The sequence below is a fragment of the Corvus hawaiiensis genome, chromosome 2, assembly GCF_020740725.1.
Source record: "Corvus hawaiiensis isolate bCorHaw1 chromosome 2, bCorHaw1.pri.cur, whole genome shotgun sequence".
Lineage (NCBI taxonomy): Eukaryota > Metazoa > Chordata > Aves > Passeriformes > Corvidae > Corvus > Corvus hawaiiensis.
In genome coordinates, this window is record NC_063214.1 from 71,128,380 (window position 1) to 71,150,126 (window position 21,747).

General features: G+C 43.2%; 1 protein-coding gene across 1 annotated transcript; it reads left to right on the forward strand.

Annotated features, from left to right (window-relative positions):
- Window positions 1–1,101: 1,101 nt before the first annotated feature.
- Window positions 1,102–19,754, forward strand: KLF5 (Kruppel like factor 5). Its single transcript, XM_048295575.1, has 4 exons — window positions 1,102–1,520; window positions 3,412–4,288; window positions 5,398–5,457; window positions 17,840–19,754. Exons 1-4 carry the CDS (start codon window positions 1,299–1,301, stop codon window positions 18,016–18,018), a joined length of 1,338 nt encoding a protein of 445 aa, XP_048151532.1. The 5' UTR covers window positions 1,102–1,298; the 3' UTR covers window positions 18,019–19,754.
- The last annotated feature ends 1,993 nt before the right edge of the window (window positions 19,755–21,747 follow it).

Genomic DNA, 21,747 nt, shown 5'->3' on the forward strand with positions numbered 1-21,747 from the left:
TTGACCGGAAAAAAAAAAAAAAAGCTTTTTTTACGTTTTTAAAAAAAGAGCCTTGTCTGTAAATGATAGGGGATAAATACGGGGAGGGGGAGATTGCCAACATTTCTGTGGCTTCCCAGACTCTCTCCCTGCTAACCGAGAGCGCAGAGCTGACGCCTGGGAGAAAGGTGGAAAGTTTGTGCTTTTTTCCAAAGCTCCACTACATGCTGTACTTTTCCCATACGACGTGAGCCGGTCGGTGTTGCACGAAAGGACGGCGTTCCTCCTTTTTCTGCTTCAGCGAAACATGCGGGAGCTTAGCTCACCGTCTTGTGTCTACGGGGAAATATGCTTTGCGTCGAAACCACCCCTCAAAACAAGTAAATAGAAACTTGCCTCACGTCGGGGGGGGGACGCAGGGGGGAAAGACAAGATTCAATTGTCGCTACCTCTTTTCCTCTACTCGTTTTCCTTCTTCCTTGTCCTCTGCGCTATTTCTGTAAAACGCTGAAAAACTTCATTTTCACAGGGTATGGAGGAGGGGGGGCGGGGATGTATATCGCTGGACTGATATTTATTAGCAGCGGGTTTCGCGTACGAGTTGCCTTCAGGACAAAAAATAATTAATCTGAATGACTGCCCTTAAAACCCTTTTGAAGATGAAAGGTAGGACAAGACAGTTGCTCTAAAGTGCCCACATCAGCAGTGCTTCTTTACAAGACTATAAATAATAGTAAAAGCACGAGAGAAACCTCGGCGGAGCGCCGCACTTGCTGAAAACCCGCTTCCACTCCGGGGCGAGCGCCGCGCCGGCCGCTCCTTCCCGGAGACTCTGCGCCGGGCACCGCTCCGCGGCTGCTGCCAGGTGATACCGCCCTGCCGGAGGCGGCACCGGGATCGGGATCGGGATCGGGATCGGGATCGGGATCGGGATCGGGATCGGGACCGCTCGCCGGTGCCGCCGCTGCGGGGCAGGGGCGGACCGGGCCGGGCCGGGCCGGGCGGCGGGGAGGAGCTGCCCTCGCTCCCCGTAGGCAGGGCGGGCGGCAGGGCCGGCCCCCTCTCCGAGCTGGGTGGGGTATAGGGGGGGCCGGGGGTGGAGTAGGGTGAAATAGAGGCGGGCGTGTGTCACCGGGTAGATACCCGCGGCCAGGTACAGGCGGAGGCACTGACGACACCGGAGTGGATGCGCTCTGGGCTGGTGCTCCTGGGGAGTGAGCGCACGAGTAGCCACCGCCCGCCCGCCCGGAGCCGCCCGTGGGTCACTCGCTCTACGCCGGGGCGGGCAGCCCGTCCGCGCCGCGCCCGCCGCCAGCCCCATGGCCACCAGGGTGCTGACCATGAGCGCCCGCCTGGGGCCCGTGCAGCAGCCCGAGGAGCCGGTGTTCGCGCAGCTCAAACCCGTGCTGGGGGCCCGGGAGGCAGCGATCTTCCCTGGAGAGGACCTGAAGCAGCAGCCGCCGCCGCCGCAGCAGCAGCAGCACCCGGGGGGCGGCGGGGGGGGCGGCGGCGCGACCCTGCCGGCGGAGGAGATGGTGCAGGTAGGCAGCGGGCACCGCTCACAGCCCCCGCTGGGCACTCGGTGCCCGCACAGAGCCCCGGCCACCGCGCCTCGCCCTGGCGGGAGCGGCCGCTGCGGAGCGGGCGCGACTGGGTGGGGCCGGGCTGCGGGGCGAGGGCGGTGGACACCGAAGTGCGGGGCTGTGGCGGCAGTGGCAGAGTGTGGGTGTGTATATGTGGGTATGTGTTCGCGTGTGTGTGTGCGGGGAGCGGCCACGCCGCCCATCCCGCCCGTGCGGAGCGGGGAGCGCTCCCGTGTTCCCGCCGGCGGAGCGCGGCCGGGGCCGAGGCGGGGCGCGGGCTCCGGAGGCGGCGGCCGGGCCGTCCCGGGGCGGCGGGGGGAGCGGGGCTGCCCCCGCGGGTGTGTTGAAAGCTACAGCTGCTGCCTTCGCACTTGCCCGGCGGCAGAATTAGAGCGGCCGCCTGTCCTCCTCGCCCACGCAGGGAGTCATGTTCGGGGAGCGCGGGGGGGGGAGAGCACACGACGCCCCGGGTAAGCGGGGACTTCCCAGGACTTTGTGCCTGTCCCAGGAGGCTGTTTGGGAGGGGATCCGCAGGCAAACAGCTGGAGGAGCTAAAAGCGGGAAGGTGCCAACCGCAGCCGGGCTCCAGCCCGCGGACGGTGCCCGCTCCAGGGGCGGCTCCCCGCGCCCTGCGAGGCACCGGCGTCCCCCGGGTCGGCGGGGAGAGAGCCCCGGTGCCGGGCAGCGCTCTGTCGGGCGCTGCCTTTCGGTGGTGTGTTCCCCAACGAGTAAATAACTCCCCGTCTTCAAAGCGAGCTGCCCTCGACTCGTAAACAAGAGCTGGAAAAAGTAGCCTGGCATGTCGGGGCAGATCCAGATCAAAGGGACGGGAAGGCGGCTGTGTTTGTTTGTGGTGTTTAACGGGGGTCTTTGAAGAAAGGTCCTAAAATCCACTTTCGGGCAGAGTTGCTGTTTGTCAGCTGCTTTTGCTTGCGGAGTGCTAAACGGGTCTGGTATGAGCGCTCTCTTGACAGGGCAGGGGGGAATGTAGCATTTGCCCACTGAAGAGTGCGTGATAAATGTTTTGCCGATGACTGTACACCAGTAATGTATAGGGCTCCAGCCACCCACGGATTCCCTCGCACTACTGTGCTAAGAGGATGATTTTCCAGTAATTAAAGAGCTCTCCGAGAACCGAAGCATGGATAGGGATATGTTTATCACGCTATTAGCCAATTATACACTGCATAGATTATTATTGGTTTAAGTGTAGTCCTGGAGACACTTTACACAAAGAGTACTCTGATGTAGTCAACTCGTCTTCTTTTTATTCGATATTACTAATAACTTTACACTTCGGTGTTGTATTTCTAATTAAATACCGTTCTTCTAGGGATGAAATATCATGGAAGTATGGAATATATATATATATATAAACATTATTTGAAGTATTAGTATTCAAATAGCCAGCTGAGGATGTGGCTTTTACAGTTAGCATTTCAAAGAGAAGCGAGTGAAACAGATAGGCAGTGACCCTGCTGGAGCAGTGAATTCCAGAGCAGGAGATCTGCAGATTAGGCACAGCGCCTGTCACTTCTGCGCCTCGCACTGTCTTTTAGGCATAAAAGATGAAAACTTTGTGTATGCTGAAACATCAGATCGGTCTTAATGTGTGAACGGCTTGTTCCATGACTTTATCTCCTTGTCCTTGATGATGTTGATCAGTGTGCTGATTGTAAAATCAACCAGGTTTTCATTAGTGTGAGCGTTAATAGCTTCCTCCGTAGGTGTCTTGTGGCTGGCTGAACAGTATTGCCTTTTATTTGTAAAACCTCACATGACTTAGATGCCATCATCTTTCTTAGCTGGTAACAAATCATATGGATTATGCTCTGTTTTGTCTTTGTAGACAAGATGTGAAATGGAGAAATACCTGGCACCCCAGCTCCCGCCCGTTCCTGTCATCCCTGAACATAAGAAATACAGAAGAGACAGTGCCTCGGTTGTAGACCAGTTTTTCACTGACAGTGAAGGGTTGCCTTACAGCATCAACATGAACGTCTTCCTACCCGACATCAGCCACCTTAGAACTGGCCTGTACAAATCTCAGCGACCCTGTGTAACCCACATCAAGACAGAGCCGGTCACCATCTTCAGTCACCAGAACGAAACTACTGCCCCTGCCCCTGGCCCTGCTCCCACTCAGGCCCTCCCCGAATTTACCAGCATCTTCAGCTCCCACCAAACTCCTGACGTGAACAACATTTTCATCAAGCAGGAGCTTCCTACTCCAGATGTCCATCTTTCCATCACGCCCCAGCAAGGCCAGTTGTATCAGCTGTTGAGCTCACCGGATTTAGACATGCCCAACACCACTCCTCAGGCAGCCGTGATGGACTCCCTTAACAATGTCTCCATGCCCTCAGCCATGGCGGGCCTTAACACGCTCTCCTCGGCTGTCCCACAGACTGCGATGAAACAGTTCCAGGGCATCCCCCCCTGTACCTACACCATGCCAAACCAGTTTCTGCAGCAGCAGGCCACTTACTTCCCTCCTTCGCCCCCAAGCTCAGAGCCTGGAAGTCCAGATAGACAAGCAGAGATGCTGCAGAATTTAACCCCCCCTCCATCATATGCCGCAACTATAGCATCCAAGCTGGCGATTCACAACCCAAATTTACCAGCAACTCTGCCCATAACCCCCCAGAACATCCAACCTGTCAGATACAACAGGAGAAGTAACCCAGATTTGGAGAAAAGACGTATCCATTACTGTGACTACCCAGGTAAGCAATCTGTGCCAGAAAATCCCAGCACTTGCAATAAAAAAAAAACTGTGAATAATCATGGATGAGGTATAAGTGTTTTTCTTTAGTGGTCTACACCTAGGGAGAACCAAATAGTTTTTTGTCCAAGTAGAATTTGTCTTCATTGTTGTTTTGAGTGGAACACTCCGACATTCTTTAAGTAATAGATACTCTTCATGTCATTTGTCAGTCTCTTGAGCTCATTTTACCAATTTGGGCTCTATAGAAAACAAAAAATTGGACTCTATAGAAAACAAAAAATAAAAAATATGACTTTTGCTAGTGTAAATCAATGTGACTGTACAATATCCATGATGGAGCAGAGGCTCAGTTTGATCAGGGCAGTACAGCTCAGTTTAAATTTTCTGGCAGAGCAAAAATAATTTCAGCTCCCAGTAGCCAAGGCCACGGCCATTCTTCCCTCTTACAAACAAGAGATTCAGCTGCCCTCGTAAATCCATTAAAACAGTTTCTGAAAATTGTCCACAGATGGATTGCCTTCTATACTGAAGGGAAAGAGGGACCTGGCTGTAAAGTGTGCCTCCATGTACAACATGATCCCGGATACAGGGCGTGCACACCCATTGTAGCGCAGAGAGAAGTTTCTGCTCCCCTTTACCAACATAACTCTTGGTGCCGTGTCACCCATTCGGTGTGCCAGATGATAAATACCCAGTGGAAGAGTTATGTTGAGCCCTGTGTGATGATGACACGGAGTCTGGCTTGATCAAGTCCTCTTGGAAATTTTTAAAAAATAATCTCCCCATGCAAAGTTGTTGACCTATGTAGCAGGTGTTACTGTACATAGATTGTAGCTCTTGGCCTATATACTACATTACAAAGCAGTAAGTCTGCCTGAAACATACGTTTTTCTTTTTTCTGTGTAAAGCATCATACCTCTAGGAGCGTTCTATATAAAGTTTTACTTCTAAATGGCAAAGATGATGCCAGAAAGTAGTAAACTTAAATGTGTCCTGATAGTACCCCAGCACTGAATGAGGAAGTTTAAACGTAGTGTGCGTAGTGTGGAGTGTTTCTGTTCTCCCTACTGAAGCCTCTTTGCCTTTTCTGGTTCTTTTTTGTTGTAGGCTGCACAAAAGTTTATACAAAGTCTTCTCACTTAAAAGCGCACCTGAGAACTCACACAGGTATGTACTCACTCTCTCGCTGTCTCTCGTTCGTCCGTGGCTGACGCGTTTTCTGACAGTGCAAGCGCGCGGGGTCTGCCAGCTTCTCCCTGTTTTCTCTAGAGTGGTGTGGACAGACTGGCAATTCAGCTACAAAATATTTGAATATTGGTAAATGAGAAGTAAAATTTATTTTACTAATGCAGTTTTTTTAAACCTCAACGGAACTCAAAATAGCTGACAATAAAGTAGATTGAAACTTTCCTTTTCAGTCTAAAATGCCATTAAAATATTTTTTAAAAAATATCTTCCCCCTCCCCCCCCCCCCCCAATAGTGAATTAAACATAGTAAACATGTTCTACTTTTGAAGATTTATCTGAGTAGATAGAATTTTCTGGCTTGGGCTTTCTCTCTGACCTTTTAGAATTATTTAATCTTAGAATTTTTCAGAAACATCATGAAAACTCCCAAGATACGTCCATTTACTTTGTCCTTGGCATTAAGTGGGCTTTATTTTTTTGAAAGACAAATGGTTCTCCATGTTTATCTTAAAAAAAAAAAAAAAAGGACATAATTTCAATTTTTTTTTTCTGTCAGGGAAAGACATTAAAATGGAGAAAATTAAAAGTGTCAGTGTGTCACACTTGTTTTTTGTACCCTGATCAAACGCTGCCTGCAGCTACAGAGGCAGTCCCTCTTCCTGGGCCCGCGAGGAGCGGAGCTGGGGATGGTGTTGGTTGTGTGTAGGCACAAGAGCTGTGAGTGCTGAGGACGGTGGCTGGGAGGTGGAACTGCCCCAGATGTTCTTCCCAAGCTTTCACCTGCTGAGGCAGGGGGAAGAAGGAGAGAGGGAGAGAAAGAGAAAAACGTAGCTCACCACCAGCACACCTGAAACTGTTAAGGACAGTTCTTTGCTGGGATCTTGGTAAAGAACCACTCATGCTAAATCAGTGAAAAGCATATGACTGATTTTGTAAAGAAATGAAGTGAGAGGGCTGCGACTCCTGTTTTTAGAAGTGAGTGTGAACCTTGGTTCTTTTATGCATGGGCTTAGAATCAGAGAAAAACACGAGTCACAGTTCAAGCAACTTTTTTATTGAAGCAGACTGTCAGCGCTACGGCTGTGCCATTCAAGGAGTGAGTTTTCACCTGAGCTATGATTTAACAAAATGTTTCACTATCTCTATGGAAACAAGGCCTTCTGTTCAGCAGCTATTATTAATGGATTGTTAGATTATTGTAGAGAAGTTGAGTATGTCCAGGCTAAGTGTTACTAAGGAAATCTTGTTTTCTGAAATGAAAGTTTCCTGTGTTGTACAGTGAAAAATTAAAAAAAACTGTAGAAGATTATTGTTTTGAATTAGTACCAGACTAAACACCAATGCTGTTAAAAATATTCTTAATATATAATCACTAGCAGTAAGTTTAGTAAGAAAGGAGTATTTTCATGAGGCTGTAAATCTGAGTAGTGTCAGAGAGTAGAATCCCCCTTAAATAAATAATCTGTAAATTTAAGTGTACGATTTCCACTTGCGCACTTCAGCCAGGAACTAAATACCAGTTTTAATTATCTTGATTGCTATTATAAAATAACTAGGAAGAGAGATAAAAGCAAAGCTTTAGTCTAAACATTAACATTGCATAGTCAGCATTTGAAATGGACGCTATTCCTTTTTTAAAATCAATTTATATCTTTTTCTGTACCTTGAGTAGTAATGACTTCAGGGTTTACAAATGTAGTTGTTGTATGCATAGAAATACATACCTCATTGCTAGCATGTATTGCTTAGGGTCACTAATGTTTATTGTTGCCTTCACTTTTTTACCTAGAAATGTGGGTAAATGTGCAAAGGTCAGAGGAGCTGATGTATTCATGGAAACAAGAATGTTGTTTTAGATAAAAATCTAGTGAACTTAAGCAGGTCTGTAACACAAAGGGTCTTCTGGGGAGGTGAATGAAGGGATAAACTGTCTAAAGCGTGCATTACATGCAAGAATGTGAGTCCGTATCCTGTTACCTGCAGTATTTCAGAGTTTGGATTAGTTTAACTCTCTTGAATATTCACTTCATGCTTGAAGATTTCCAGCACCGATTCTGATCTCTGCCTTAACATACGGCTGAAGTGTGTTTTAAGAGCCAGATCTCTGACTTAACGTTTGATCAATAAAAGAATGTAAAGGTAAAGAGGTGCAAACTCGGGGAAACCTGTGCAGTTGCTCAGCTCCCCCAAGAGTGCAAGGGAATCTCGTTATTGATCTCCAAAGGACTCGATGCCGAGGGCTAAATCAGGGTGTGTGCCTCTGCATCCCATCCCCCCAGAACTGTGAATTCATACAGCACTAATAAGTTTTGATTTTTTAGTTCTAAAACATTTTTAAAGGACTTTTGTGAAGCTTTTACCTTCAAAGTCTAAAGCAAATGTCACGTAATCCATTTTAATAAAGTTGTGTGTGATATTCTTTCAATTCCCTTCAGGGATAGCAGACCTGTTTATCTGGCTAAACCCGTTCTTTAGTAATCATGGACCACTGAAGTTGTTCTCTCCTTATTCTTAGTTTCTTAACAATACCTTTTAAAATTGGCTGCAGTCTCTCTCTCATCCCAACCAGTCCCCGCCCTTCTCAGCAATCTGTCATCTTAAAATAAAAGAGCCTGCAGCAAAGTTTGTCTGCCATTAAAAGTCAAGACAGACCTTATGGTTTTCCTTTTGTATTGGAAAATCTCAGCCTTTTCACGGTATTTATTTAGCAGCCTTTCTCTTCAGAAAGGTTTTCCCTGGGTTTAGTAGATTTTCTTGGAGAACAAACCTAAAGGAAATGTTACTTTTGATAGATGGAATGTAGGCTGTAGTCTATTTTTTTTTCAGTTCAGATATGACCACACTGTCAGACTTCATAAATTACATCTAAATGAAACTACAGAAGATGGGCAAGAGGAAAATCCCATATATTTTTCTTTTTAGGTGTTCCCAAGCTGTTTACCTTACACCAAGTCAGGTGGTATAAAGTGATATAGTTATGCTGATTTAATGTAATTACACTGGACTCTTGCTGTTGATCAGGAACCCAGTATTCCCGTTAAGAGCTAAGATAGGGTTGTGTATTTGTACCAGTTGTTGAAGCAGGCACATGTTTTTCTTTCCCTACGTAATGCTTTAGCATTTGTTAATGATGAAATAAATTTTAGTTGGTAGATTGGCAACCCCAAAACAGAGTATGAGCAAAGGCTCAAGTGTTGAAAAGATACAGAACACTTTTTGTCCGTTTTCATGCAGTTCTGGAGCAGGTGTGTGGTACATTTTAATACCTTAAAACACTTCAGTATGATACCTGAATCTGGTAGTTGCTTCTGAAACGGGTAAAATGGTATCCAGTATTTTAAAGTACCTATTGAAACATCTTTCAAAAGAGGTTGGTTTTTTGACCTTTTGAAGCAGGGATTTTCTTTTAAAATAATCTTTAAAATCATCTTACCTGCTTGCCATGGAACAAGTTTCGTTTTGTAGCCGGCATTGTGCAGCTGCGGTATATAATGTGTGAGGGGGCTGCGCGTTTATCGTGGGCTGTTCAGCAGCAAAGCCACCTGAAAGCTCCGGCGTAATGGCTGCATGTCCAAATTGAAACGTGACGGATCCCAGGGAAAAGCAGTTACTTTCGTATTGCAGATAAACTTCATTCCTTCTTCTTCTGGCATCCGAGTATATACATATATATCGAGTAATCATTTAGAAACAGCAATCCTATAACATATCCTTTTAGATTTCTTTATATGCCAAACATTTGGATTGTGGACATTGACTGTTTGCTGTGCAGGCACCTGGAATACCATACCTGTATGCTACCTGTAGTGCAGGGGGGTTTTATTATTTCTGTGAGCAGCTGCACACTTCAGAATTGTGTATGTTTTTAAGAGGAAAATCTATGATTGTTTTGAACACATCAAGGCATGCACATTGAGGACATTTTCCAGCTGGATACTGGTTTTCTGTATACAGAGTCTTTGTACAGGCATGTTCTCTGGTCACATGGTGGGCTTGCCATTAATAGTTTCTAGTATTAACTGCAGAACTATTTCATCTCTATCTATAGATCTAGCTTGTATTTGGTGATGGGAAGTGGGAGCCGAGATAACTCAAGAGAAATGGCATTTCTCTAATGAGATGCACTCAAAATACTTCCACTGTCCCTGGTTATTTCAAATGTTTATATAGGCATAGAACAGCTGCTGATTTGTGTGGTTCCTCAAGGTGTTAAACGTTTTATTTTATTTCAGATCTCTGCCTCAATAGATCCAGAATTAGACTGATGGTACATCAGAATTAGAACCAGTTGTAAGCAGTAGACTTCAGCAGTCCCTGGGACTCAGCACTCTGAGTTCATTATACCTGTATAGGGACACTTGTTAAAGATAGTGCCATTTGCCTGGGAATTCAGAATGCCCCAGGTCCAGAAGGGGAGACAAGTAGTAGTTGGGCTCCTGCATGTTGGGAAAACACGTATCAACTCAAATCACACCAAGACTTTGGGAAGGGATTTCACTCCTGGTGCGCAAATGAGGAATGGAGGCCCCAAAGGAATCTGCCTTGGATCATGGCTGCAGCCTTGCATGTACATAGCAAACCTCATCCTGAAATCGTGAAAACAGCAATTAAGTAGTATTTCTGTGCAGATCCAGTTTCTTTGACCTGTTAGATGAGTCAGTTGCATAGATTACACTTTAAGGAGCTGTCAGTAAATGCCATCATTGATAGAGACCATAAGGAAAAGTGGAAGAGAGTTAAATAAAACTGTTGACAAAGTGCATTAAAGTGCAGTGTTGCTAGGCACTGCTGCAGGGTGTGTTAGTATCTTTTATTTATGAATTCTGCTAAAGCCATTAGTTGCCTGTCTGAGAAATGGAAGTACATTATTTTCCTGTGCCAACCACAGTTTAAGGGAAAATAATGCATTTTTTTCAAACACTTCATGAATGATCTGGTTTTTTATCTGAAGTCATGAGCTGAATGAGAAATGTTTGAATGTGTTGCTCAAAAGAAGGTGAAATCTTAGCAGCATAAACCTAAATTTTATTTAAATATTATTGATCATTCTCATCGGCATCCAGCATACAACTTTTATGAAGCAGGAATTAAATTCCAAGGTGTCAGGTGGGGGTATTCCTGTTAGATTTCAGATACTGAAAAGAAAAGCCTAATATTTTCTTTTTGATTAAAAGCCTAGAAAGTCCCTCTAAGCATGAAAGCTTAAAAAAACTGTTGTTTCTGTCAATTGCTCCCTGAGAGGATTAAACTTCAGTTCCAGGATATTTGATTCTTGATAAGGAAACTGTTGACCTAAGAGACCGGCTTTAAATATAGTTCATTTTGAGACCGCCCTACATAGGCTAGTACAGTCCCAAGATTCGCAGCAATTGCCAGTGATTAAAACTTTCCATTATTTGATCAGACATTCTTTATTGTAATTAATTTCTGAGGCTTGACTGGGACGATTGACTCCTGGTTCCATCCAGGGTAGTGTGTTGCTTGTTGTTTGTTAGATGACCTGCACCTCCCATTGGTGAAAGATTAGAAACATTTAAGTAATGTCCTAGTTTAGTCTGAGTATCTTGGTAGCAGCATTCCTGTCCTGTCAGGCTGCATTATTTATATTCAGGGATCTCTAACACTCTGATTAAGGACATATTAAAACCTTTGATTTTGGCAAGTGTACAGTGCCTTGCTTTGAGTTAAAATAGCTTTAATGTATTGCTTTAATTTTTTTTTCTTTGGTGTGTGTGTGCATACAGTAGATGCAAATCTGGAAGTCTACAGTATGTGTTTAATAAATTCCATTTTAAGAGCACCTCTTACCTGACTGTACAAAAGCCAGTGTTATTGGTGAGAGAGCTAAAGAGCTGTTCTTGTACCACAGCATAGGTAAGGAAATGTGTTCTTCAGCACAGGATGTGTAGACACAGCCGTGCACCCCAAATGGCATGGATTTCTTATAAACCTACTTAAAAAAAAATTCCTTTCCTCTTTGTTTGCATATCTCCTTGAAGAGAGACCACCTCTGTTAAGACAGAATGTTATACCAGAAGGAAAATAAACCATTGCACAGGCCAGTCAAGATTCCCCACTAATCCTTGAACTGCGTAAGACAACACTTAGCAAAATAAGTGCGCTTCAAGCACTGGTGGGAGTGCTGAGAAGGTAATGCCTTCTGCACCTCTGTAGTCAGAAAGTGAATTCCTTTCCCTGTCCTCTTTGATCACCAGTCAGTTATCTTTTATTCCTCTTCATGCTTCATTTTTCAGTGGTCGGACTTCGTGCTGAGCTCAAATCTCTCTGTTACAGAATTCCTTAAAATGCTGTTTCATTGTGAAGTAGTGTTTAATAGTCCCCCTTTAGCCACTACTATAGTAGGCAGAGACTTTATTGCATTTAAAAGTGTGCAGCATATGTTGCTCATTCATATCATTTATGGATGGATGTTTTAAGCACTAAATGTCGTTGAATGTTTTGTCACTCACAGAATAAGCTGGATGTACCTCGTGTGCTGTCAGCCCTCTCATCCATCTCCATCTTGGACAACTGAGAATTTTAGTGCACAAAAGAGCTTTTAAACACCTGAGGGAGTATATATTTTGAAAACTCAGCTTTCTGTTCTTTCTCTAAAAAACCCAAAACCAAAACAGGCCAAGAAGCTGCTTTTAATGACGACTACAGCACTTAGGACTTAGTCAGTGATAGAAAGAAGGTCTGATTTTAGGTAAATGTTGGGAGCAAAAAACTTCTGAATGCTTGCAGACATACACCCAAGTAACTGCATCCAGGTCTCGTGACCCAGTCAGAGTTTAAAACTACTATGGTACCGTGAGCTAGAGAAACACTATTTCAAGCAAACTAAAATAGAAAAAACATTTCATTTGTTCTTATTTTTTCTAAAATTTGAGGCTATAGCATGTCAGGGAATTAAGACAACTGATGTTAACGTGAAAAATTTGAAGACAAATGCACCACAAAGCTTTGAGACAACATAAATCTTTTTAATAATCTGTTTTAAAGCTGAGCATTGTAAAAGTTATGTACATAACTGGTGCAGTTTGGTGCAGAAACTTTGGCTTTACCTGCCACAATTTTATCACACCTAGTTGAATATTTTTAAGGCCAACCACTTGCCACTGGAAATAATAAGCACAAGTAATATTAAAATGATGGCAAGACTGGAGGAGGGGCTGTCTTTATACTTTTATACCCTTATGAGCTGTAATCGAGTGCTGTCATTTTGAAGTCTCTGGAAAGTGTGCTGCTTTTTATTCCTTAAGGATGCTCCAAACTCGCTGCTCTGACAGAAATTTCTGATAGGAAACAAGTGAAGTTGCAGGCATTGGCTGGTGTAATACCTGTATTTGGATTTCTGCATAACAATAGAGTTACCTAACTTTAGGTTTGAAAATCCAGCCCTTGCTGTTTACAACTTTATTTTTAAAGAAAGCCATCCTAGCAGTGAATTGCAGAAATAAAGTCCTAAAACTCTTTGGTGAAATAAGGAAGCTTATTTTCTTGTTAATGGGGAGATTCGTCAATAATAGAGGCTGTCAGTGACTTGTTTTTTCCAAATAATTTCAAGCAGAAACAGGTTCTTGAAGAGAGGCTGCGTGTTGAAGATAACAGGGTGTCTTCAAAATGTCTGTCACCCCCCCACTGGTGGCACTGTGCCTTACCCAAATGAGTGTGGCCATGAGGGTCACTGCCAGCAACTGGAATTAAATGTTAGGAAAGCAACTGGTGCATTTTGGCACAACTGAATCAGAAAAAGAGAAATTAGAGGGAGAAGAGGCAACACAGTATGTGTGCTTTACTGGTGCAGACCACTCTCTTGCATTGATAAGAAACCCCAACCATGGGATCTGCCAGAGGAGATTTTATCTGTTGAGGTGGCTGGTTAGTGTAACATATTTTATGTGAACATCTAAACATCTTTTTGACATCCTTGTAATCTCACAGCAGTATGAATAATTTTTTTATAACTAATAGGTACATTGGAAGCAAAATAGTCTCCCTTCAGGTTAAACTCCCTTATCTCTTACTCCGTGCTTTCTTTAAAAGACCTTCCAAGCTAAACATTAGGGCTTAAAATTTCTGTGCTCAAATACAAGTCTCATTCTCATGCTCCGCAAATGTATTTTTTTAAAACTGGAGAATGGATACATATTAAGAGCTCATGAACTTAAAAATACATTCTGTGATGTATAAGCCTAGCAAAATATTTTAAATCATTGATACTGGAAGGAGGTTGTGCAGAAATCCAATTAAACTTATGAAATCCCTATCCTGTTGAAGTATAATTTAAAGGAAAGCAGTTCTGTTTCCCAGAAGTGCTGTGTATAATATTTCTGGCTTGGGAAGAAAGGGTTGGAGTGTGCTATTTGGCTGGAAATCGGTACCAGCTTCCTCCATGGTGTTTTAGTTGAACAGTGTTGACATTCTAACAAATCCCGTGGAAGCTCCCCTGAAGTGGAGGAGTTAGCTGTTTTCTTGCTTTTACAGTGAAATATCTGTTTGATACCGCGATCGTGTTCCAGTAACTGAGCCGTACTGCCCTCATATTTGATGACCAGTGGCATTCTTGGTTTAACACTCTATAGAAGCCCTAAATTGCTGGAGGAAAACCAAATACTTCTGAAACTTTACAGCTACTGTATTTCGCACAATCAATAAAGTAAACAAATCTTACATTACTATGTAGCCAACAAAAACAGTGGAAAAAGAGTTCAGTGTCTCTTGTTGTGTATACCTGTTTTTTTAAAAACTAAGTCTTCAACCCAGGTTTCTCAGAGCTTTAAAGTCAGCACAGCAAAGAAATAGGATCCCTTCAGAAAATATGTGAGACTCTTTTTCCCTTGCTTGCAGGAACTTAAACCATATTCTTATTTCTGCTAAATGACAAAAAGCATGTGTATAGGTTGGGAGAGAGGAAATACTACCAGCTAGTTGTTCTTCTGCTTGCTCTGAAGGAGTGAAAATTAATCTCCACCTACCTTTTTTTACCCCTCTTCCTTCTTGCCCAAAAGGAAAACATTTGAAATTGATTCAGTTTTTAAATAGAACTTTCCAACGGAAACTAGCATTACAAACATAGATATTCAGTATTTTACCCCTAGGATTTATTCAAAATAATCCGGGCCTCTACACTGGCACTAAAAATACATTTTCCAGTTCTCACTGTTGGCTAAAGCAGGGGTTAAAAGCAGCGTTCTGGCTTTAATTTCCAGTACATAAAAGTAACACTATTAAAACAATCTGAGTAAGGCACCAGCTCATTGCCTCTGCTCATCCCCTGAGCACCGCTTGGTTTAGCTCAGGTCTGCAGAAGTCTGCCAGCAAGGAGGAGCGGTGCTGCTCTGCATGGCACTGCCTGAGCTTTTCCCCAGTGCAGCGCTGTTGCCCAGGAGGGTTCGTGGCTATGGCAGGCAGTGAAGTGACCATGACAGTGTGGTGAGTTTCTAAACAGTGTCTCTACAAAGTTGAGTGCCCTGGAGTTTGGTGGGGGTTCTGGCCGTGGGACTCAGCATTGTCTGGGACGCCGTGGCACCCAGCAGGGCACAGGGATCACCACTGCCCAGACTGCCAGCACGCCGGCACTTCCTCTGCCAGGAGCCTTCACAGTACCTGCTGACACTGCTTGCGTGTTAGGAAAAGTTTTAACGGGGAGCAGCTTTTTTTGTTGTTGTTTGGACTCTGACAGGGTCAGGTTCCACCTACACAGGACGACTTTGAGGCTGCTTTTACAGTGCAGCACAGTCCGACACTCAGTGAAAGTTGCGTGTACTTCGTACCTCCTCAGCGCCAGACTTGGAAACAGATTTTAATCTCCAGGTCCCCATTCCAGTCCGGTCTGGATGTTCCCAGGCTTTTGTTAACTAGTGCTATTTTCCTGCCCTCTTTACCTTCTCTGTCATTCCTTGTATAAGTCTGCAAAACGTAAGAGGAAGCATTCGGAGTAGATAGAGACCTGACTGTATGTCCTCTGCCTGGAAAGTGAGGGTGTTGGCCTCACAGGACTCAGCATCAGGTGTAATGTGGCAGTTTTGAGTGAAGACTTCTAAAGAATAATTTAAAGTACATAGGGAGAAAAGGAAAAAGAAATAAGGAAAAGAAATAAATACATTGGTTCTAAATTAAGACAGTTCAAATGCAGGAGTAATGCTTTTGTGTAACCTCTGTGTGTGCACGTGTGTTTTAGCACAAAGTGTTCAAAGATCATCTCCCTGGTGCTGTGCTTTTGGATCATCAACACAGGCTTTTACAGCCTCCATTAATAACCCAGTTAAAATATGCTGAGGATCATCTATACAGTGCAAAATACCCCTCACTGAATGGGGATCTTTCCTGTCATTCTATTGTGAAGACCAAATGTGTTATCTCAGCCGGCTTCACTGGTGTTAGAAAAGCTTTACACACTGGGTTTGCATGAAATCTGTATTTTAGCCTACAATATGTGTTTCATGGAGCAAAAAAGAATCCTGTATGATAGATCATTCCAGTCCTAATCAGCATCAGAATTTACTCTGAGTAAGTTCAGAATTTACTCAGACAGACTAAATTCAGCTGTGACAGAAATCTGTGATGATTTCTGTTCTGATTTGTGATCCACCAAATAATTACAAATTCTGTGAGAGGTGATGCCGAGCTCTTGTTTTTCCTAAGGGATGTTATGTTTCCAGCATGATTTCAATAAATCACAGTTGCTGTTTGTGCAATGAGATTGTTAGGTGGTTAGTTTTTCTTGGAAAGGTCTGGTTCTGGTTGTGACAACACCGGCCAGTGCAAAGTCACATCCCCATTAGGAGTAAAGGGCCAGTTCTGCAGTCAGTGGTAGAAAAGTTGCTAGTTCATCAGATGAAGCAGTAGAAACTCCCAGACAAAAACAGTTTCATAATTTCATCTGCATGATAAATAAGTGCCTCTGAAGTAGTGTTTTGGAGCTTCTCAGATGGTTTTACCTGCATAACTGATGCAGAATAAGCCCTCTGATTGCAGGATACTGTCTTCTGTCTTTCTTCCACATGCTTGTGTGGTGGTAAAACAGGGAAAAGTATGAGGCACTTCACACTGCTGTCAGGGTAGAGGTTTGAGACCAGTGGAGATGTAGAAGATCTGTAAGATGGATTAGAAAGAACTGTTTGAGAAGCTCAGCTTTGGTCAGTTACTGCTCCAGACGAAGCTACTGCCAAGTGCTTTGACACACTCGGTTTTCTTTCTCTTCTTGCCAAATGGGTCAAATTAATGTAAGATATATAGATAGCAATTCACTCTCCCAACTGAAAGGTGTTTTTGTCGAACAACACCAAACATTAACTTCTTTATTTATATGAAGCTTGCTTGTATGGTGACATCATGCCCACACAAGCTCCTAGGCAGGTGTACATACCCGTGTAAAATTCTGATTTCACACAGAAGTTGTCATGGCTGTGTGACTCCATATTTCTCCCATTTCAGCAAACACCTGTAAATTGTAGGCATGCTTAAAATACTGTGTTTCTAGTTCTAAAATGGATGAATGTGAACATTTCAGCTGCTTGGGCTGGTATATTCAAGACCAGGTGGTTATTTTGAAGTTGCATTCAGAGCTGCTGTAACACAGCAAGTTTTCAGAGATACCATGTTCCTCCTATGTCAGTGTAGACTGCTGAAGACAGCAAGCAGTTGCCACCTCTAAAATACGGCTGGCTACTTAAGCACCCGATTAAAGACATTTCATTCTGAAAATGGGTGCTTTGAACTTTGAGGCGCTTTCTCCTATATATAGGTAGCCCCAAGCAGGATACCACAAGTTTTTATTGCTTGTGACATTTTGGAAAATACTATCCCCGTTGTGTTTGTAACACACTGTGCCCCTTTCTTCACACATCAGAAGTTCTTGAACAGATCTGCACACTGCGAAGAATCCTTATAGATGTCTTCCTTCCCATTTCGGACCTCTTAAAAAAGCACTGTATAACTTAGCTTACCCATTTTTGAAAGGTGCAAGTGTAAGTTACAAACCAGGCTGGATTGTCACATGAGACTGCTTTTTTTTCCCCTACTCCCTCTCATACTGTGGTGAGTGTAAAGGAGAATATTTTGATCTCATGCAGGTTTTTTAACCCTGCATTTCTGTACTGTAGCTCTCTCCAATTTGCATGTTTGAAAATTTTGTGCATTTTACTGAGGTGTTAAATCCCATTTTCAAGAGCAAAATTTTCTGAGAAAAACAAAGGCACTGTTAGTTTGGGGCTTGATGAATAAAGCTGTGAATAATGAGGATATGTCAGCTCCTTGTTTGTAATTGAGGTGCAATGCTGTTCAGTGTGGACCCACATCAGTTTTCTGCTCGAGAGTTAGAGCTGACAGTTCATTGCTCTGTGCTCTCTTCCAGGTGAGAAGCCCTACAAGTGCACATGGGAAGGCTGCGACTGGAGGTTCGCCCGCTCGGATGAACTGACGCGCCACTATAGGAAGCACACGGGGGCCAAGCCCTTCCAGTGCGCCGTCTGCAACCGGAGCTTCTCCCGCTCCGATCACCTGGCGCTCCACATGAAGAGGCATCAGAACTAAGAGCTGGACTGCTCATTGAGGCTGTTTTGTATCTATGCAATTTCCTATTGACTCTCAACATACAACTGAAATTAGTTGAATTTTTGAGTATATCCATTTAAAAGAAATCTCAAAAGAAACTGGAAATGTATATTTTGTATATTTATGCAGAAAAAGGGAAGACACTGTATCATGATTACCAGAGTGTTCGGTCGTTTGTTTGCTTTCATGATGTATATGGCTTTAGTCAGCAGGTTTCATCTCTTTACAAGTATTATATCTCGACACATTGCAGCTTTATACTTTTTTTTTTCCTCTTGCAGTGTTTTGACCAAAGCACTGTCATTATTGTGACAATGTTTAGTAAACAAATCAACGAGAGGATGCAGAAGAATGCACACAGTGGAAAAGCCATGAACTGTAATCTGTCAGGTTTTTACTGGACATACTTAAGTACATGCGGGGGTTTTTTTTAATGTTAAGCCATTCTGTGGATATAAAATACATAGAAAAATTAATAAACAGCCATAGAACAAAGCATTTTGTTCTGTGTGTTGCATGTTTGCTATGACAAAGATTTTGTAAATACGCAAATCAGCTTTTTAGGTTTAATACAAAAGTTTTCTAAGAAACATCTGAAAAAATCAGTTGTTTTACATTTGATAACATGGCACATTTATAAAAGTTACTTAAATACCTCTCAAAATAGTACCAATTTAGTCAGATGTTTTGTACCTGTTAACTCAATGGTGTGCACTGAATATTCAAAGCAGGATTTTGTTTTCAAATTGCTTAAAAGGGCAAAACATGCAGAATGAACTGTAAAGTCAATGTTGGAAGCCAAAATAGTGGGGATAGTTAAAATGAACACAGAATGTTAAACCTCTTACTATAAGCTAAACTTAGTATCACTTTAAAAAGAAGGATTTAGGATGCAGTTTCCATACACAGACATGTTAAGCTGGTTCAGCACCAGTATGATCTAGTTTCATGTGGATATTGGATGTAATTTGCTAGAAGGTAAAGGATACAGTAATTTTGTTTAAAATTACAGTGCAGTTTAGTTAATCCACTGTTCAGATTGACACACGCAGGGAAAAATTTTCTGCTGACAGAAGTAGCTGAAATTCCACTGAAGTCAATGAAATGGTGCCCTTTTATGCTAACTATGACTTTGATCCACCGTGCTCAGCCTTGAAATCATAGATGAAGGGCCAAAGATGAGGTTAGACCAGGTAGGATTTGGCCAGACAACAGGAGAAAACCAAACAAACCTAATAAGTGTCTGAAATTAACAAGCCGTAATATTAAGCTGTCAACCAAAGGCTAGAATAGACAATCAAAATACCAAAAAAGGGTCTTGCAGGAAAACCTAGCTTTGTTAAAACTGTTGTTTGTCTTTATTTATTTGTGGTATATGATAGACTCTTTTTTTTTTTAAGACAATTTTACGTATACTTGATAAATTATAGTTTTGTTTGTTATAGTTAGAAATGTTGCTCTCAGTGTACATAGTTGACAAACGATGTAAATAATTTTGTAAGGCTTCAAATGTTTATACGTGGAAACACATGCAGAAATTGGTTGCTGTTTTGCTTCTTTTGCCTCCCCCCTACCTTATTTTTGTATTGTGGTATTTCCTATGCAAATGATGGAGCAAACAGCTGTATAGTTGTAGAATGTTTTGAGAGAGAATGAAATGGTTTATATATAAAGACTCTTTTTTTTTTGCAAAATAAAACAAAGTGCCTAATGTGTTTGTGCGTGTGTGTGCTCTCTCTAGCTCCTGACAGTGAAAGTTCTGTGTTTTGCAGTGGAAGCTGGAAATCATGACAGTATTAAGCAAAGAATGTCTGTTCTACATAGCAGGGACTGCCTCTTTGGAAAGTACCTGGCACTTCTGCATCCTGCCCTGATGAAAATAAGAAATGTGAAGGGATAAGGGTTGGTGCTTTTCTGCCATCTGAGCTTTAAAGGAAGTGATGGGTTGCTTGAAAACAGTTGCAGTTGTCCATTGACAGTAGCATGACTGGAAATCAAAGGTACCTGCTGGGTGTATAGAAGTATACAAATTCCTTCCCACTTTCAAAAGAGTTAAAACCTATTCACACTCATCAAGTGTTGCCCAAAAGAAATTTCTCTCCAAAAAGGTCCTTCCATGCCCTAGGAAGGTAGGAAGGTCCCGCAGCAGCACTATGCAATACCTACCATATCAATGTCTCCTTTTCAGTGTTTCTCCCTTGGGAGATGGAAGTACAGTTCACTTGAAATTTCAACTGGTTGTGTATGTTCAGATCTGGGGGTGCATCTGTCTTCTTTCCTCTAAGCTTCAAGAGAAAAGGCCTTCTGGGCTTTTAAAAAGAAATCTATCTTAAACCAAATGAAAGTCAGTTTAAATATGATTTGCTAGCAGATGTTAATATTCAAATCAATAATTTATTCAAAATTCCATTATTGTCTCATAAACTCTGTCTCCTAAATCCTGTCTTGAAATTCTGTGTTTTCCTTACAATCAAATTTTGGTTTTTCTTCAATTGATTTTTCTCTCTTAATTAGCCTCTCTCAAATGTCACCAAATCCCTCCTTTTAAAAAAATAGCTAGGGTGGCATTAAAAAAGTCCGTGAAAACCCAGTTAATTACCAACAAAATCTCCCTGCATCTCACCTAACCACAACTGCAAAAGTAAGCACGATGTTTTGGAGCATAGGGAGAGAGAGCTTCCAAAAGCGTTGCTGTGCCATTACCCTTTTCTGATCCAGCTGTTAGAAAAACACCCAAGTTTCTTGGAGGTGTTTCTGCTCAGAGAAGCTGGCAGTGAACTGGGCAGTTGTCCATGTCTGGGAAAGAGCTACCAGAGCTTATTTTGCTGAGCACAGAGGGAGGTGTGAGTAACAGCAGTGATGGGGGCGTTGGGATTGGCAAGTTCCCCTGTTTAGCTCAGTCCCTGGTTTGAGTTGGACTGGTGGTGGGTTTGGTAGCCCTCTGTCCTCTTTGCTGAGTTTTGTCTCAAGTCTGTGGATGAAGGCAGCACTCGCTCCCCTGTTTCCCATGCCTTTTCACAATGAAAGCCCGCTGATTGCATGGTTTCAGCCTCCAGTGTTGCCCCATACTTGTTTTAGATGTTTCTATTGCTCAGCTACCTGGTTGCATAAACCAGCCTAATGGCTTCATATTAATCTTGAATGAAAGGCCATAATTAGGCTAGTCTACTTCAGCAGCATTTAACCTAATGCAAGCAGAGAGAGAGAGAGAGAGAACAGACCCATGCATGAGAATATGTTACAAAACCTAAAGTAGAGGGACTTTCTTCTCTGGCAAGCACTGCGGCTGCAGTATGCAGTATTGATCCAGGAGTTCAACAGCTTGCCTGGTCTCAAAACCCGTGAGAAAAAGCACTGTTACCACAGCCCCTGCTCGGTTCCTTTACAGCAGCTGGCTCAGAGTCCCCCAAGGTACCGAGGCCACCCTCAAATTCAACTCTCCAATTATCCTTCAGAACCCAAATTATCATTCCACGCGAAGAGAGAAAATCCGGTAGACCAACTGGTTTTTCTGGTGGCCACGTGAACACCTCATCCTCCACTTGACTGGGTGCTGAGTGCCTTCCCATGGTTTTCTATGTGACTTTACAGCCTGATCCTCCACAGGAGTCCCTCTACCTACTTGGGAAACTTGTAGCCTTCATCACATGGGATCCTTGCACGGATCCTTGTTTTAATCTGGTGGGTATGGTGCCACAAGGCTCTACC

What these genes read in the sequence shown, in the direction of transcription:
- KLF5 (XM_048295575.1), top strand. Translation starts at nt 1,299, where the DNA reads ATGGCCACCAGGGTGCTGACCATGAGCGCCCGCCTGGGGCCCGTGCAG. An exon ending in CGGCGGAGGAGATGGTGCAG is followed by an intron (nt 1,521 to 3,411) that starts GTAGGCAGCGGG and finishes TTGTCTTTGTAG; the next exon opens with ACAAGATGTGAAATGGAGAA. An exon ending in CCATTACTGTGACTACCCAG is followed by an intron (nt 4,289 to 5,397) that starts GTAAGCAATCTG and finishes TTTTTGTTGTAG; the next exon opens with GCTGCACAAAAGTTTATACA.